General features: G+C 32.0%; 1 protein-coding gene across 3 annotated transcripts in view; it reads left to right on the forward strand.

The window, feature by feature from the left end:
* The window catches only part of Tax1bp1 (Tax1 binding protein 1), a 69,567-nt gene that overhangs the window by 14,416 nt on the left and 36,414 nt on the right, over positions 1 to 18,737 (forward strand). For all 3 annotated transcript variants that reach the window (XM_046425999.2, XM_046426001.2, XM_058573139.1), the window contains 3 exons: positions 959 to 1,061; positions 6,929 to 7,116; positions 10,479 to 10,637. In XM_046425999.2, coding sequence (XP_046281955.1) covers positions 959 to 1,061; positions 6,929 to 7,116; positions 10,479 to 10,637 — 450 coding nt within the window. The remainder of the gene's footprint in view (positions 1 to 958; positions 1,062 to 6,928; positions 7,117 to 10,478; positions 10,638 to 18,737) is intronic.

Genomic DNA, 18,737 nt, shown 5'->3' on the forward strand with positions numbered 1-18,737 from the left:
GCCTGCCTTTTAGTAGCCATTTACTTGTTTCTTGGTTTGTATAATGAAGATGATAATAGTAAGCCAAAAAAAAAAAAAAAAAAAACCCCACAAATCCCCCAAACATTGAGTGAACTGTATAGGTTATTGCTGTCTGATATTATTTGAATCAGATTTACATAATCAAAGTTAACAGTTTTGTATGTTCTCACAAATAAATGGCATACTCGGCTTCAATATTCTGTTGTTTGTAAACTTAGAGCAGTCAGAATCATAGAACATATATATTCTAAATCTATGGTAAAAGTATAATTTTTATAATATTATGAAGAAATGAATATCAAGTACCTATTCTAAGCATCTCTAAAGTACAGTACTTAACACAGTATAATTTACCAGCACAATACAGATTGAGATATATATTTGTGTTTTAAATTGAAATATTTTAGCATTAAATGATATAGTGGTTTATTTGTATATGTAAACATCTTAATGTGAAAAGCCCTCCTACAAATTTATAAATTCCTTACAGGCAAGACTTGCCAAAAATGAGAGATTAGTGAAGTTAGCTAGTGGATTCAATTGGAAGGGAGGGTGACTAAGAAAAAATGAGAAACTTAAATTTTAAGGTCTAAAAGAATTCAGTTTTTTAAAAATCCTCTTTTTAGTTACCTCAGATTTAAAGCAAAATAGAACTTTTTGTATTTGATCATGTGCATTTATAGATCACCCTTGAGAAATTAGATAGCAAATTGATTTGAATACATGGTAGAAACTCTGATACTTACTCTGTGTAGGTTTTTATAGCATTGGGCTTTGGCCTAATAAAAAACAAAACAGACATGCTTTTTAAAATATTTGTGATTTGTAAACATTAAATGCATGTTTTAACTTTAGTATATGGAAAAAAATCCTTTGAGATACCTGAATAATATGAAACTGTTTATTTATATTCCTTCTTTTTGTTATCCCTCTTTAGGTTGGGTGGAGTACCGCTCGTGATTATTATACATTTTTATGGTCCCCTATGCCTGAACATTATGTAGAAGGATCAACAGTCAACTGTGTACTGACATTTCAAGGTAAGGACTGAGAACTGTAGAACTTGACAAGACCAAATGTCCTATTACCGTTAAAAAATTGTACCCCGTTATAATGATCTGTTCAGGCATGTCTGGGTACCAGAGTTAAACTAGTGTCTTTGTTAGCAGAAGTCATAATAGTGTAAATATCAAGTATAAGCTACATGATATTTTAACAGACATTTAGAAATTTTTATTATCATTTAATTGAAGACAGTGGATTTCTTTCTATAACTTTTGAATTTTTTTTTTTTTTTTGGACAAGAAAACAATACCATTGCTAGTATTAGGGGTGGGCGACATGGGAAGAATTTGATTAGTGGGTACTAAGTTGCAGGTAAATGAGAGTAAGAAGTTCTGTTTTGTTACTGCAAGTAGTGAAACTATAGATGACGAATATGTACTATATTTCTCAAAAGCAAGAAAAAAGAATGTTGAATGTTTTGGCTATGAAGGGATATTTGAGGGGATAGATACATTTAACCTAATTACATAGTGTAGGCACACGTCCACACATCACATGGTGTCTCATTAATATGTGCAATTTTAATTAAAAGTGGCCTTGCTTAAAAAAAAAAAGAATGTAGCAAATTCGAGTAAGGAAAGTAATCTAGATGGAAACCACCAAGATGGTTAATAGGATTCTAACATGTGAAGGTTCCTATAAAATGGATATAAATAAATAAATAATTTATTCTTAGTTTGGCATCACATACAGATTTTTAATACTCTTATTCAGATAATTCTGTCCTATGCCACAAGTTGGATGAATCTTGAGGACATTATGCTAAATCAAATCAGCTAGTCATCAAAAAGCAAATACTGTATGATTCCATTTATAGAGTGGACAGACTCAAAGAGATAAGACACTAAAATGGTGATTACCAGGGCATAGTGAATGATAGGGATATAATGAAAGACAGGAATATAGAGTTATTATTTAATAGATAGAGAGTTTCAGTTTTGCAAGATGAAGAGTTCTGGGATGGACAGTGGCATGGATTTTACACCATGAATTACTTATCACTTAAGTGTATACTTTAAAATGATTAAAATAATAATTTTGTTATTTGTTTTGTCTGTAATTTTAAAAGTGAGAAAATACTCTTATTTAGAAGTACATCACAGAATTTTTGCAGAGTGATTTTGTTTTATAATTGTACTGACTATGGGTTGTATTAAAGTAAGTTCTTAGCCTTTTATATACCATGGACTCTTTTTGGTCTTGTGAAGCTTATGGACTCTATCATAATATTTTATGCATATGAAATAAAGTGCGTAGAATTGCTAAGAAAACTGAGTATATTTAAGTATAGTTAAAGTGTTATAGGATCAAATTTTGTGATTTTTTAAAAAAATATATGTATATTTTTTAGTTGTAGTTGGACACAATACTTTTATTTTATTTATTTTTTAGTGGTGCTGAGGATTGAACCCAGCGCCTCACATGTGCTCGGCGAGCACCCTACCGCTTAGCCAAAACCTTAGCCCCCAAATTTGTAATATGTTAATGTGTGCTTTAAAATTTATATGTTAACAAGATGTTCTGGCAGATTTAATAATTGCCATAATTCAAAGTAAGATAGCACTGATACTAGTAACAGTGATCATGTGATATTAACCTCTGTCAAAAAATCTAATTACAGTAGTAAAAATAATATTAGTAATAGAAATTACAGATAGTGATAATTCTTTGTGGCTTCTTGCCTATATTAATGATCAAAGAACATGCTAAAATTTAATGATAGATGTTAGTAAAAATAAAATTGTAATGCTTTTTTGTTGAGAGAGAGAGCATCTATTTGTTTTAAGTGCAGCATAACTTGGACCCTATGCTTTTAGCTTTGGTACAGTGGTTTCCACACTTAACTGAACTTTGGAATCACCGGGGGGATTGCATGTTCAAGACATGCAGATTCTTAAATTACACCTTTAAAGATTGGGACTTGATTGGAGTATGGCCTGGGTTTTAGAACTGTTAGAAGTTCAACAGGTGCTTCTGATATGTAGAAGAGTCACTGGCGTAGAGGTAAATTTTCAACAAATATTGTTAACATTTAATTATATGGTCTTATCTAAATTAAAATGTACTATTTAGTATTAGGCAGTATCTGACTTGGATTTGGTGACATGTGCAAAGCAGACTTTTAAATAGTTAGCTTCAGATAATCAGATAGTTTAATTTACTTTTAAATTTAAAATGTCTTCTCTTTTGGAACAGGTTTGAGCTTATAGCAAAAAATGAGCAAAAAGTACAGAGTTCCCTTATATCTTATAACCTTTTGCTTATTATTAAGTTTATAGTTTACATTAAGGCTCACTCTGTAATATCTATTCTATAGATTTTGAGGAGTAAAGACTCATATTTACTGTTGCAATATCATACAGGGTTTTACTGCTCCCCAAATCCACTTGTTTGACATATTCATCTCCTTCCTTCCCTGCAAACTCCTGGCAATCACTGATTTTTCTCTGTAATTTTGACCTTTACAAATGTGATGTAATTGGAATGTGTAGTTTTTCACATCCACTTCTTTCACTTAGCAGCATGCATTTAAAGTTCCCCTAGGCCTTTCTTTATTTTAAATGTCTGAATAATACTCCACTGTATGGATGTATCACAATCCTTTCCCTGTCCCCCCACCCCCAAGTCCCTCTGCTGTGCTAGAAATTGAACACGGGGCCTTAGGCATTGTAGAACATGCACTCGACCACAGACCTGTATTCCCATCTGTTTTTTGTTTATCCATTTAATCTAATGAAGGAACACCTTGCCTAATCCAAGGTTTGGCATTTATTAATAAAACTTTATAAACATTTTTGTGTAGGTTTTGTGTGGGTATAAGTTTCCAGTTCATTTCTGTAAATACCCAAGGAATGTGATTTCTGGATGATATGGTAATGGTACCTTATGTTCAGTTTTGTGAGAAATTGACAAACTATCTTCCATAGTGATTTTATCATCTTGCATTCCCACTAGCAATGAATGCTGTTTTATATCCTCAGCATTGGATTTTGGTGGCCTATGTTTAAAAAAAAAATTTCAGCCAAGCATGGTGGCGCAGGCCTATAATCTCAGAAATTCCAGAGGCTGAGACAGGAAGATTGCAAGTTCAAAGCCAGCTTCAGGAATTTAGCAAGACGCTGTCTCAAAAAGGGCAGGGGATGTGACTCAGTAGTTAAATGCCCCTGGGTTAAATCCCTGGTATCAAAAATAAACAAATATTTAAATTTTTTTCTTTTTTATTTGTATGTATGTTTGTATATTTGTCTGAATTGGCAGTGTGACCACATGGAGTTTGCATGTATACAAAAATTTCCCTTGTGTTCTATGCCAAAAAAAGAAATATTCAGAGGATGTAATTTGTAGTGTAATATGGGTAAGGATTTAGGGTCTTGTAGATGTGTTTTTTGACCTGGAGGTATAGCTCAGTGGCAGAGTGCATGCTTAGTATGTATGAAGCCCTGGGTTTTAGTCCAAGCACCACCTCACCTCATTGCAGAACAAGACACATAAATAACATGCAGAGTTTATCTTTTAATACCAAGCCTTTTTAAAGATGGTCAAATTTAAGTATGTGTATTGGAACTGATTTTGTTTTATTTTATATTTATATTTTTTTCTTTAAAGGTATGGGTTTATTTCTAGTCTTTAGTACCAGGAATTGAATGCAGGGTTGCTTTAACCACTGAGCCACACCCCTTTTATTTTGAGACTAGGGTCTCCCTAAGTTGCTGAGGTTGGCTTTGAACTTTGGATTCTCTTACCTCAATCTCCCTCCAGTAATTTTTATTGTGATTTGTATTTTTCTTAAAAAATAAGTTGTTAATATACTGAATCGGTTCTGTTGACTAATGCAATATTAGTGACAAGTGAAAAGTTTAGATGTGTTTAAAGAAAGTATTCAATTTATTTCTATTTATACCTTAAAATTTTTTGGGAGCCAAGCATAAATATTAAAGTAAGTTGTATAAGTGTTAATTTTTATTTTTAATTTTGATATCCAGAAGTAAAAGCTTCTTCCTACCTAGAAAGCTTTTTATTTCTTAGTTTTATAAGGAAGTTGTAGGGGTAGAGTCATGGGATAACTCAGTCACACAGACTGTTAGAATTAAGAGATGTTTTAAGCACAGTCCAGAATCACTGCACTGATTTTGTGGATGAATCTTTAAAATTCTGAAATGCAAAACTCCAGACAATTAACAAGAAATACTTTAATGTGATTGTTTTCCTAAATGGACCTTTATTCATTTATTGAAATCAAATTGAGTGCTAATTAAGACAATGATTAGCAAGACTAACTCAGAATTTGGCTTTTACTTTTTTCTGTTTAATTTTCAGCAATACTAATCAGATAACAAGTTTTTAGAAAAATAACTCTAAATTGCAGCTCTGAATAATTGTATGTAATTCAAATGGCATTTGAACCATATTTTTAGCAGCTTATGAATGAGATTTTTTTTTAAAGTATGAGACCTTGAATATCTAGTTTGTAGAATTTTTAAGTGATAATACTAATTTATCAGACTATTTTTATTTTCTGTTAAACTTTTTAAATAAGGCTGTGGCTATTTGGAAACTTTTTCTGCTATGGATGATTAAATTCAGCAGTAGATATTAGGAGGGTGAAATTTTAAAAGCATAATGTCAGGGCTGGGTTGTACCTCAGTGGCAGAGCACTTGCCTCGCACATGTGAGGCACTGGGTTTGATCCTCAGCAGCACAAAAAAATAACAAACAAAATGAAGATATTGTGTCTATGTATAACTAAAAAAAAAAAAAAATGAAATCAGGTGATATAGATGTCATAATAATGAGTCTGAAAATTTTAAGACATGAAAGAATAGCAGACATAGTAATTAAAATTTGAGCTACATATTGGTTGAATTTATTCATTTTGTTTATTCACAATTATAGAATGTTTCCTTTTTAGACATTTAATTCTAGAATTTATTTATAATATATACATATATAAATAAATATGCATCTGCTCTGGGAGAGTGTGTGCACAAATGTATGCATCTGTGTGTCTGTAGTTTTTGAGATCTGATGTAGGAGGTAAAGCATGTAGATAGTGAATAGTAATTCAGAATATACTATTGAAGTTTTCTTTATTGTAAAAAATTCTGTGTGATATTTGGAGATGAAGTAAACAATTTTGAGTTAGGAAGTCAAGCAACAATTAAAAGGTAGAGTGACAGTTGAATAAAGAAAGGCACAAATATTGAACACATTTTATTTGTCATATAGTAGCTAAATGGTATAAATAATTATCTGTAGATACATAGGAACTCTTGAGATGTATGGTGTATGTTTTGTATGAATATGAGTAGATCTGTGTGGTTCCAAGCTTTTTATTGTCCTGCACCACTGGTCCTCACCATCTTATTTCCTTTACACAGTTCACATGTGCAGCATATTGCTTTAGTTATTTCCTTTTTCCATATAATGAATGTCAACTTGAAGGAAAATTTCCTTACATATTCCTGTGCCCACTTGCAGTCTTTCTTAGATTTTCATCATGGGTCTTTCCTTGCCTTCAGTCTCTTTCCTTTGAAAAGTACATATTTCCCCCTCTCAGATGAGTTGGTTTTGCCCTAGTGAAAGGACAAAGTTAGGAGGTCATAGTCTGGGATTATAAATTTAGGTCTAAGAGATGAAAAATTTGGGTATGTTTGAGGAAGAAGGAAAAGTCTCATTTTGACAGATTTGTGGAAAAACAGGAGGAAAAGAAATATCCCAGATAGGTGCTAAGAAAAGGGGAGGAAAGGAGAGATGGCAAGTATTGTTAAAGTAAATTGAAGGTAGTATTTTATAATAGCAGGTTTAATAATTTTTGTCTTTTTGTTTGTTAAATACCTCTTAGGATATTACCTTCCAAATGATGATGGAGAATTTTATCAGTTCTGTTATGTTACCCATAAGGGTGAAATTCGTGGAGCAAGTACACCTTTCCAGTTTCGAGCTTCCTCTCCAGTTGAAGAGTTGCTTACTATGGAAGATGAGGGAAATTCTGACATGTTGGTAGTGACCACAAAAGCTGGCCTTCTTGAGGTTGGTATCAACATGGAGCTAAGAACTCATGTTAGCTGACATTTTAAGAACTTTCACGTTATGCAAGAGTATTCATAAAAATCAAGTGGTTTTTTTTTTTTTTTTTTTTAACTAAAATAATAAACTTAAGAATGTCTTTTTAAAAGAACAATCTTTATTTCTTGGTTCTATTGTGGCAGAGCTGTCCCCATGGTCTAACAGTATTTTATGCATAATAGGTACTGTAGTAAATCTTTATTGAGAGAATTTAGACCTAAAACTTTCTTTATGTTTACTTGTTGTAACCATTTTTCTTTCATGGTAGCCAAACTGTTGATTGTTAAATAGTATAGATTTGAGGGATGAAGTTGGTTGGGATACTGGAATAAAATGATAAATCTTAACTGCAATTAGATGTGGATTTTGTTTTGTTTTACCATGAACATGTTTTTTTCTCTAGTATGGTAGTGAATTAGGAAAGCATCCTCAGTCTTTTAATTTAGGTTGAGTATTTTTAGTTATTCTTTTTCTTGAACATCTGATCAAAATGAATAAACCTGGATTAACCATAATTTATAAAGAAAGGGTAAAAGGTCTTCTTTTAAAAAATTGAATAATGTAGTTATGTCATTGGCTGTATAATATTGTTGTATATCTTAAATTTTAGTAGTCATTGAAAGAGAACATAAAATAACATTTTTTCATTGTAAGATCACGTTTTCTGGTGTCTTTATCCTATGCCCCCCCAAGTAGACTGCTATACTTAGTTGTTTTGAACTTAGTGTCCTTTGTTGTAATAAGAAAAATAGTTTTTCTGATTGGCTCAGTATGTACTTTTTGTTAATTTACATTCATATTTTATCTATTACAGGTCTTTGTTTTTTCATTATAGTCCTATGGATCTTCTTAAACATTTTATGTCTTTGATTTTACTTTATTTATGTTAAAGAACTGAGATTACAGGGGGGAAAAGAAGTTATATTTTTAGATAGTTAGAAGGTTAGAAGGAACGAATCATTTTTTATTGTGAATTCTCCCATGTCTTTCCTTTTTCCAGAAATTCCTCTCTTATCTTGAATAAAGAAATGTAACTTTTATAGGGTGACTAGAACATTTTGTGGTGACAACTGCCTGATGATCAAGGTTTTTAGCCTGGTATTTGAATGCTAGTCAAAGATGCTGAAACAAACCTAGCTCTTAAGAAGAATGCTATTAGCATTTATACTGCAATTTTTTGAATACCACTTAGACCACCCTGATTCCAGGCGCTCCAACACAAAAGCGGTAGGCATTTTGGCATTCACATTTTGCCTGTGCTTTTTCTTCATGTAAATTGGGAAATAGCACAGATTTATTTCACTTCTTTCTTCCCTTCTACAAAGTGTACATTTATAAAGAAAATTTAAATTGCTCTCTTAAGTAACTATTTCTGAGATGATTTCCTGACCATCTTTTGACAAATCTTTTAATTTCCACATTCATTAAAATTTTGGGTGATTTTGTCTAATACTTCAATACAACTGTGAAACATTTGGGACCCAGTGACATTCAAGGTGATTGAGACATAATCCTGTAGTGTGTGAAGCTGAATTGGATAATAGGCTAAAAGAGAGACAATTTGGGGGACAGTAAAGGATGTTTGATTATTGCCTACCTATTGGATGAGACAATATTATTTTTTATAGCTATAGTAATAGTTGTTGAAAAAGAGACTACCCTCATCATAGGATGAGGTACTTAAGAGTTAAGTATTGCCAATTTTGTTTCAAATGATTTAATAAGAAAAAGGAAGAAATAAAAATTTATATAAATAATCTTAAGTATACAAAGAGAAAATATACATTGCAAAATATTAATATAGTGAATTGTATAAAAGGAGTTCATTGTAAAATCTTATTCTATGTGCTTGAAAGATTGCATAATATATATTGTCGAGCAGAAATTAGATTTTTATTCATTTTTTATCTAAATTTAAAAATTATATGTGTAAACTTTATTAAACTTCATAAAGTTAGATAAATCATGGAGGGGGGAGTGGTTTTCTGCTAATTAATGTTCTGTTTTAGTACATCAAGATATATTTTTATTTTGCCAGTAAGTTTTGAGCCAGATATTATGCTAAGTTATTAATACTGTTAACTATTAGAATCATAGATTTGATCCTAATTTTCTCTTGAATTAATTGAATATCATTGATTGTAATTATCACAATTTCTTTTTTAAATAGATAAAGCATAAAATACATTTCATGACTAAATAAACTTTTCCCTTTTGAAAATATTTTTCCTGGCATTTTTATTTGGTCTATTGGTATAGGTAGACGGGTCATTCAAAAAGTTTTCAGCTATTCAACTTTCATAAGAGCCATTTTATAGTTAATCACTTTGATTCTATTACCCTGGAAAATTTAATTTTAAGATGTATTGGGGGGGCTGGATTGTGGCTCAGTGGTAGAGTGCTGGCCTCGCATGCATGAGGCACTGGGTTGGATCCTCAGCACCACATAAATGTAAAATAAATACATTGTGTCTACCTAAAACTAATAAATAAATATTAAAAAAAAAAAAAAGATGTATTGGGAGGAAAATATTTTACCACCTAAATGTGTAATCCCTCTTGTGGAGTATTCCCTCTAAGTTTCTGTTCTTTGGTTAAAAGGAATGAATTCTTGCTGTAAGAGAAATACTAATCATTTTATTTACTACCATTTTAGGTCCACAATTAAAAATATATATTTTTGAATACTGGAGTTCAGATTTTCCTGAACTATTTGTATTCTCATAAAAATAAGTTATATTTTTAATGAGTTGTTACAGTCTGTTTTTGTCTTAAAATTTACATTTTTATTTATAAAGATTGGTTTAATTTAGCCAAATAAAAGCATGTGCATGCGCATGCGTGTGCACACATGTGCATGCACAGTTTATTGTTTGGTGCTTTATTTTAAGAACCAAAATTTTAATGGTAATCCCTAGATGGAGGCCTTTTGTAACATACAGTAAGTTCTTAATAGATTGAGATTTCTCATAGGTTTGCATTCATGAAGAGGTACAAATTTTCTTCGGGATATGTTTGATTATTGCTCTGGATAAGAAAGCTGAGTAATTAAATTACTTAGAAAATTCAGTATGTCTTATTTTCAGTGTTGATTTGAAAAATAGGTAGGAGGGAACTTCATGTATTCTTTTATGTATGTATTTTCTTCTTTGCCCAACCAAAAGAAAGTTTAAATTTATGATTCATGTAACTAGCTGAATGATATGAATAGGTAGACTACAAAATTTTGTTCTGTGAATTTCTTCACTGTTTTAAATGGAAAAGTAAATTTGCATTAATAGTTTAGGAGTAAGAAAAACAATTTATTTGCATTTTTTATTTTGTAGTTGAAGATTGAGAAAACCATGAAAGAAAAAGAAGAATTAATAAAGCTGATTGCTGTTTTGGAAAAAGAAACAGTACAACTTCGAGAACAAGTTGGAAGAATGGAAAGAGAACTTAACAATGAGAAGGAAAGATGTGAGCACCTGCAAGCAGAGCAAAAGGTTAGTTGTATGCTATGTAACCGAGTGGAGTTGATGGTACGTTGCCTGAAATCAACCTATTTAAAGAACTGAATCAATAAAAGTGAAAACCAGTTATTGAAAAAAAAAATAGTGCTTAAAAAGACATTTATAAAAGAATAGGTCAGGTCAGTTCCTATTGAGCTATGGCAAAAATAGCTTCTTTTATGTTTGAAGATAATTAAAATACTTCTAGACTTTTGGTATCAAGCTTGATGAGGTAGTCCCTGACAACTATTTCCAGATGTTTTACATGTAATTCTAGAATAATCGGTAGATTTTTTTTTTTTAATCGGGGAGAAGGTATTGAAAGTACAGTGAGGAACAACACTTTAGAAGGAAAGACAGACTAAAGAAATTAAAATTACTTCTTAGAGAAGAATTTAGTGAATTAAGATGTTGTCTTAGGCAAAATTTTGAAATTCTTAATCTGGGAAATATGATACAGGTATCCTTAAAAACAATTAAGCCAGGCATGGTGGCCCATGCCTGTAATCCCAGTGGCTCAGGAGGCTGAGGCAGGAGGATCACAAGTTCAAAGGTTCAGCAACTCAGCAAAGCCTTAACCAACAATAGCAAGGCCCTGTCTCAAAATAAAAAGGGCTGGGGATGTGGCTCAGTGGTTAAGTGCCCCTGGGTTCAATTCCTGATACCAAAACAAACAAACAAAAAACACCTAGTAAGAATTGGCATTACTTGAGCAAAGAAACAGAAGTATAAGTAGAAAATGGTGTAGCTTCATCAGAGATACAAATGGATTTGAGTTAGAAACTGAAGGAAAAAAAAAAAAGGATTAAAGAGAAGGTTGCCATGTGCGCTGGCACACCCCTATAATCCTAGTGGCTCAGCTGGCTGAGGCAGGAGGATCACTAGTCAAAGCCATCTCAACAAAAGCGAGGTGCTAAGCAACTCAGTGAGATCCTGTCTCTAAATAAAACACAAAATAGGGCTGGGGATGTGCCCCTGAGTTCAATCCCTGGTACCAAAAAAACAAAAAAAAGTCACTCTATCAGTCATTAATTCCATATTTTCATAAGAAAAGTTATTAGTTCTGATAAAACTATCAGATTTTTATTATACGTACCACAATTTCACTTTAGCTAATTTGTCTATAGACTATAGATAAATCTATAGCTCACTTTGTCTATAGACAGGGTTGAATTATTACTCCCTAAAGGAAGGGTATGTTCCACCATTCTAAGAAATACTAGAGTAATTGCTTTGTAATTTAAAAAAAATTTTTTTAGTTGTAGATGAACACACAGTATCTTTTTTTATCTCTATGTGGTGTTGAGGATTGAACCCAGTGCCTCACACATGCAAAGCAGGCACTTTACCACTAAGCTACAGCTCTAGCCCCTGTAATTGTTAATTGAACCATTTGTGCAGTGATTCTAATATTTATACTCCAGCAGAGTAGTTATATATTCCATACCTGAATACAGTGATTTAAAAAAAAAAAAAATATATATATATATATATATATATATGTATATATATATATATATTTTTTTTTTTTTTTTCAGTTGTAGTTGGACACAGTACCTTTATTTTATTTATTTTTATGTGGTGCTGAGGATTGAACCTAGTACCTTGCAAGTGCTAGGCGGGTGCTCTACTATTGAGTTACAAGCCCAGCCCAAAGGTGATGTTTTGTAAAAGCTAAATTATGAAAAAATTTCCCTTAGTTTATCCTAGTTTTTTTGTGGACTACTCTTTTGAGGTAGAGGGTAAGCATATCAAATAACATGTACATTTGTAAATTTCTTTATGAATGTGAAGTCTTTCTGTCCTTGTTAGCCATTTTAGTTAAAAAGTTACTCCTCCAATTATACTTTTGGTGAACATTTTGCTTCAGCTGACCATATGACATAGAGTTTTCTATTTGGTTAGAGAACTTCTTTCATTTGAACTTCAAAGCAGGTATATCAAATATTAAAGTAGAGTAAAAATTACATAAATGTGCCTATGTTTATTATCAGGACCTTTAGCTAATTCTTTTTTTACTCTTTTCTTGTAAATAGCCTTGCTATTTGTATAGTTATTACTCTTTATTCTCCATTCTTTACATGTTTTGCCTATTAGTTGGCTGTTTTCTAAAGTGGAATGCCAGCCCCCCGCCCCCCCCCCCCCCGCCACGTTCCCACACACATACTCTATTATTAGCCAGTGGATTGGAGGTCTTATAGATGTCCCTTGAAAAAGGTCCATTTCAGCATATCTTAAGCTATCGAGCCCTGATTGATTTTTGTGATCTTTGAGGTTTTTGAGACTGATCACCTTGAAATCCAAGGAAAGTAAGGATGATTGAGAGAGTAGGCATGGCAGAATGATAGGTCTTTAAAATTTGAAATTACTAATGTTATATTAGACATTGCCTTTAGTTCAGTTGAGTATTAATAGATTTAGGTAGTCTTAGGCTCTCTCGGTTTAGGTGATAGATGGTGATAAATACTACAGATAAAGCTTAAGTAGACTGAGTTTGAGAAAATGATAGGCTGAGATCAGAGGATTAATGAAGCAAAACTTGTAGGAGATTATGACCTTGATGTCCAGAAGAGGTGTTCACCAGAAGTTTTAATGGCAACTCTTAAATCTTAATGACTTTTACTAATCTTGGAAGAAACTACTCTGCTGGTATTCTTGCATTGGGGCATATGCTGTAGAAAGTACTTGTGATGTTTTAATCAAACCCTATATTATAGAAAGTGGTGATAAAAGAACCTAGAATGGTACCTGAAATATAGAAGGTTCTCCCTTAGGATAAGCAACTATTATTATTTTACTCTTTTTTGTAATGATGAACCAGAGAATCATGAAGGAAAGACCATGTAAAGTGTTGTCCAACATGAATGGAATTCATAGCATTTTCCCTAGATTCTAAAAATATAATACAGTGTAATGTTAAAAAAAAAGTCTTAAGTTATGGAAACGTATATTTTGGCTGTTGTTGTGGTGACAAAATAATGTACTTGCTATGAGAAAGAGTTCCTCTTTGATACCAGAAGTCAAGGGACTTCTAATTTTTATGAATTTGCTTTTTACCTCCAAAATTATATCCTCTTTCAAATATGCATGCTGGGGAGCTAGAACATCTTAGAACCTTTCAAACTTGTCCCGGTTGGGTGACTTATAAAATTCATGACATTCCTTGACACTTGTTTTAAATCTATTCTATGGATTAAATTATAAAAAAAAATAATAATAAAAATCCTAATAGTTCTGTACATCTTCTCTTTGAAGTACTGAGTAAACTTTTTTTTTTTTTTTGGTACTAGGGATGTGGCTCAGTGGTCATGTGCCCCTGGGAATTGAACTCAGGGGCACTTGACCACTGAGCCACATCCCCAGCCCTGTTTTGTATTTTATGTAGAGACAGAGTCTCATTGAGTTGCTTACACCTTTCTCTTTGCTGAGGCTGGCTTTGAACTCGCAATCCTCCTTCCTCAGCCTCGTCAGCCCCTGGAATTACAGGCATGCTTATCATGTATCATTTATAGTTTCTTTAAAATTTTGCCATGTAAGAATGCGATCAGTAGAGATCTTTGGTGTCTTCACAATAGAAGAAATTGATTACTTTATAAAATATAGTAGGATTCGATTATTACCCATTTAATAGTTGACAAATACTGAAAGTAAGTTACGTGTTTATAATTATTTATAAACAAAATCTTTAATCTCTTATTGTATTGATAAAAGATTATACCACTATAGAACACCATAGGAGAGAAAATTATAATAATTAAAACTAATTAAATTGAACTTAAAATCTTTATATTTTGAAATTAAGAATTGGATATGTTAAAATCAAAACAAATTGGTTTCAACTATATTTGTTTTTGCAATTATATTATGTAATTGACTTATAGAAAATAAGTAGGATTATAAAGTAGATTAAAATTCAAGTTATATAATGGTTATAAATTAAGAAATTATAAATTGTATTTCCCTTAGTTTATTGTGGTATGCATCCCATTATTCATGTACAATCTAGATTTAAAATTAACTTTCATTATTAAGATCCAGTTTTGCATTCATTTCTAGTCTTTAATTGTGGAGTTTTTCTTCCTCTCTTATAAAAGTCTGATTAATAAAAATAAGTTATAATACTTAGTAAAAGCCAGGTAATGATCTGAGTTTTATATGTTAACTCAATTTTATGATGAAAATACTGTTAACTGGATTTTACAGAGGAAGCATAGAAAGGCTACTTAACCTGCCCATGGTCTCAGGGTTAGTAAGTTGTAGAGGGTTAGTAGCATGGCTCTATTCAGTGCTCTTAACCACTGCTTTTCTGAGGGCTGAAGGTGGGAATAGATCTAATTGATGTTTTAACAAACAGGTTTATTGTGATGTAATTTATATACTATAAAGCTTACTACTTTAGAGAGTATAATTCAGTGGGTTTTAGTATATTTACAAAATTATGCAAGCATTTATCATATCTAAGTTTATGACATATTTATCACCCCATAAAGAAAGGTTGTACCTATTTGCAGTCTTTCTCCAAATACCTCCCCATCCTTTCCCCTAGTCCCAGACAACTACTATATTTCATACAAAGGGAATCATAGAATATGGGGCCTTTTGTAAAAAGACTTGATTCTTTCATTTGGCATAATATTTTTAAGATTTCTTTAATGTTGTTATATATATCAGTAATTTATTCCATTCATTGCCAAATAATATTCCATTGTATTAGTGAATCTTTTTTTTTTTTAACCCCACCTTTGTGTTTATTATAGATATCTGGAAAATCAGCAGTTCATTATTCATTGTGCTCTTATTTATATTTTGGAGTGACATATTTGAAAATTGAAAGATTGACACTGAGCCTCAGACAAATAACAGTATTCAATTGATTCTTATTTATTTATTTTTTAAATATTTGTTTTTTTGGTGTAGATGGACACAACGCAGTGCCCTTATTTTTATGTGGTGCTGAGGATCGAACCCGGGTCCCGCCCATGCTAGGCGAATACTCTACCGCTGAGCCACAATCCCAGCCCTTGATTCTTATTTTTAACTTTTTTTTTTTTTTTTTTGCACTTTTGGGGACTCAAACCTAGGGCCTCGTCTATGCTACGCAGGTGCTGTACCTCTGAGTTACATCCCCACCTTGAATCTTATTTATTAAATGGGATTAAAAAGAGCTATAATCCCATTAGAGTTTTCAAAGTTAGTTTAGTTATAATTTTTTGAAGTCTTGAACTATGAATTGATATAGTTCAAAAAAAGATTTTTCACCCCCCCCCCCCACATTTTTTATTGGTGTATAACAGTTGAAAGTAATGTTGGGATATGTTGTTGCATATTTGTACATACACTATAACAAAACGGTTTGGCCAGTATTATTTCCCAGTATTTCAATTTTCTCTCCCCTCATCCCACTCTCTGGTCCCTTTCTTCTATTCTGTTGATCTCCCTTCTACCTTCTTATTTACTTATTTATTTTGGTGCCACAGATTGAACCCAGGGTTATTCTGATGAAGGTATAAAAGAAAGCAAGGGTCCAAAAGCCATAACCTACATTAACCTCAGTTATCTTGACTTTTGAAAATAAAGTGTACAATTGGTTGATTTTTATCTATTTACAGAGTTGGGCCACCATCACTACAGTTGAATTTTAGTACATTTTCATTATCCCAAAAGAAATCTTGAGTCCATTAATATTTACTTCTCAGACCCTAGGCAACTACTAATCTCTTTTCTGTCTCTTCATATTCTCATTTTCTAGACATTTTCATACAAATGAGATCATATAAAATGTGTGACCTGTTTTCTCTAGCTGCTTTTTCTTAACAATTTCAAGGTTCAGCCATGTTTTAGCATGGATCAGTATTTTTTTTCTTTTTAATAGTATTTTATTCTTGATTTTGGAGGCAAATCTTTTACAGACTAATTTGTTTATTTGTATTTGAGATATTCTGCCATTTTGAATGTTGTCCTTTGAGTTGGTTATTTCTAATTGCCTAAGTATATATAGTATCCTAGAATATTTGAACTAGCTTCTTAATTTCCATATTTTTGGTTAATATTTAGTTACTATATTTTCTGTTCATGAATCAGATATTTCAAGTAATTTAAAATAGCAGTTGTATTTGGATGTGATCAGTGGCATATAGTTCATTTATTATTATGTAGAACATTTAATTTTTCTTAGTGGTACCATATCAAAATGAAGGTCAATTTAAACATTAGTCGGGGATTAACAGTGAATTAGCGTGAAGACAAACTGAACAGTATAAAACAAAAATCATTTTTTCCCTATAACGATCTATGTTGTGAGTCATTTAAGTCTGTGGGGCAGATTTATATAATTACCCAGGGCACTCCATACCTTTCATATCATTCCACTGCCATACCTCAGACTCCTAGATATTTACATCTTTATGATAGAAACTTGTTTACTGGCATATCCTGGTTCCAGCTGGTTGAAAAAAAGAAAGAGATATTAGCCATGTCATGTTTGATAGTTTGAGTTATAGATGTAGAAGTAATAATATAGTATCACTTTATTGATATTATACTGATGAGAATTTAGATGACCAAAATTACACAAGAAGCAGGAAGGAAAAATGTGATTGGACAAAGTATGTATTACTGTGGCTGAAGTGAGTTTGTAATTTAGTAGACAACCAGAAATCTCTGCCACAGCACAAATGAAATAGTTTGAAATTAGCAGTTTGGACGTGGGAAATATCTTTGATAGTATCTTACAATTAAAAGTTCATCTATTTGTTAATAACACTATTTAGAAGAATTGTACCGACACTAGTTAAAAATCAGTGGGATTGATGGTATCTGCCTATGATTCCAGTGCCTTGGGAGGCTGAGGCAGGAGGATTGCAAGTTTGAGGTCAGGCTGAACAACTTAGTGAGACCTTGTCTCAAAATAAGAAAGAAAAAGGGCTGGAGATGTAGCTCAGTGCTAGAGAGTGCCCTTGGTGTTCAGTGCCCATTACAGCAAGAAATAAAAGAAAAAAAAAAAAAAAGACTAGATAAAAATCAGATTACTAAGTCTGGCCTAATGGTATGGTATCTCTGTGTAGTCTCCAGAAGTTGAGTTATTTAAGGCCATCCAGGGCAGCATAGCAAGATCCCATCTCATATAAACAAAAGCAAACAATAAAAAAAATTAAATTACCAGAATTTCAGTACCTTAATCATTAAAATTAAATGTTCAATTAACTGTTTTGGAAAATTTTTTGTTTCAGGATATTAGAAAGTCAAAATTATTCTTAGTTCTATTATTTACTAGTTGTGTAATCTTTGATAAAGCTATTGCTTTGGTTCAGTTTTCTCAAATGTTAAGTGAGCTTAAGTGAGCATCAGGAATGTTCCTAATTCTTAGATCATGTATATTAAGAATGTGCATAGGCATGTAGCATAGCATCTCCCACACAGTAACTTTCAATAAAACCAGCATTGTTATTTGCATTAGGTACTCACTTTTGGACAGAGGGAGTTTGCAGTATTTATTTAGTACAGGCTGAGCATCCTCAGTCCAAAAATTTGATATTAGGAATGCTCCAAAATTCAAAATATGATGCCACAAAGGGAAATTTTCCATACCCAAGCTTACGTAACAGTTGTAGTCAAAATGCACAAAAGTATTGCATAAAATTACCTTCAAGCTATATATACAAGGTATACATGAAAAAAAGCAAATTTCATGTTTAGAATTGGGTTCTATTCCCAGTATATTTCATTTCTTATAAGCAGATATTCCAAAATGTAAAAAAATCTGAAATCCCCAAATCCTTCTGTTCTCAGGCGTTTTAGATAAGGAATACTCAACCTGTGTATGGAATTACCAAAAATCAAGTTTGAAGTTAGGATCTCATTGAATTTCTGTCTCCTTTACCAATTGTCATGGAACAAAGACGACCCAAAGCCTTACTTTTAATAGTCATCTACCAATAAATTTCTTTAAAGCCAATTACTTTAATTTTGTTTCAGCTTTGCTAAGAATATTAGTTAGCTTTTCATTGCTGTGACTAAAACACCTAATAAGAACAACTTAGACATGTAAAAGTTTATTTTGGTTCAGGGTACCAGAAGTTTAATCCATGATGGGGC

Source organism: Marmota monax, unplaced genomic scaffold (genome assembly GCF_021218885.2).
Source record: "Marmota monax isolate L192 unplaced genomic scaffold, Marmota_monax_Labrador192_F-V1.1 WCK01_AAM20220418_F8-fsc00133, whole genome shotgun sequence".
In the NCBI taxonomy this organism is placed as follows: domain Eukaryota; kingdom Metazoa; phylum Chordata; class Mammalia; order Rodentia; family Sciuridae; genus Marmota; species Marmota monax.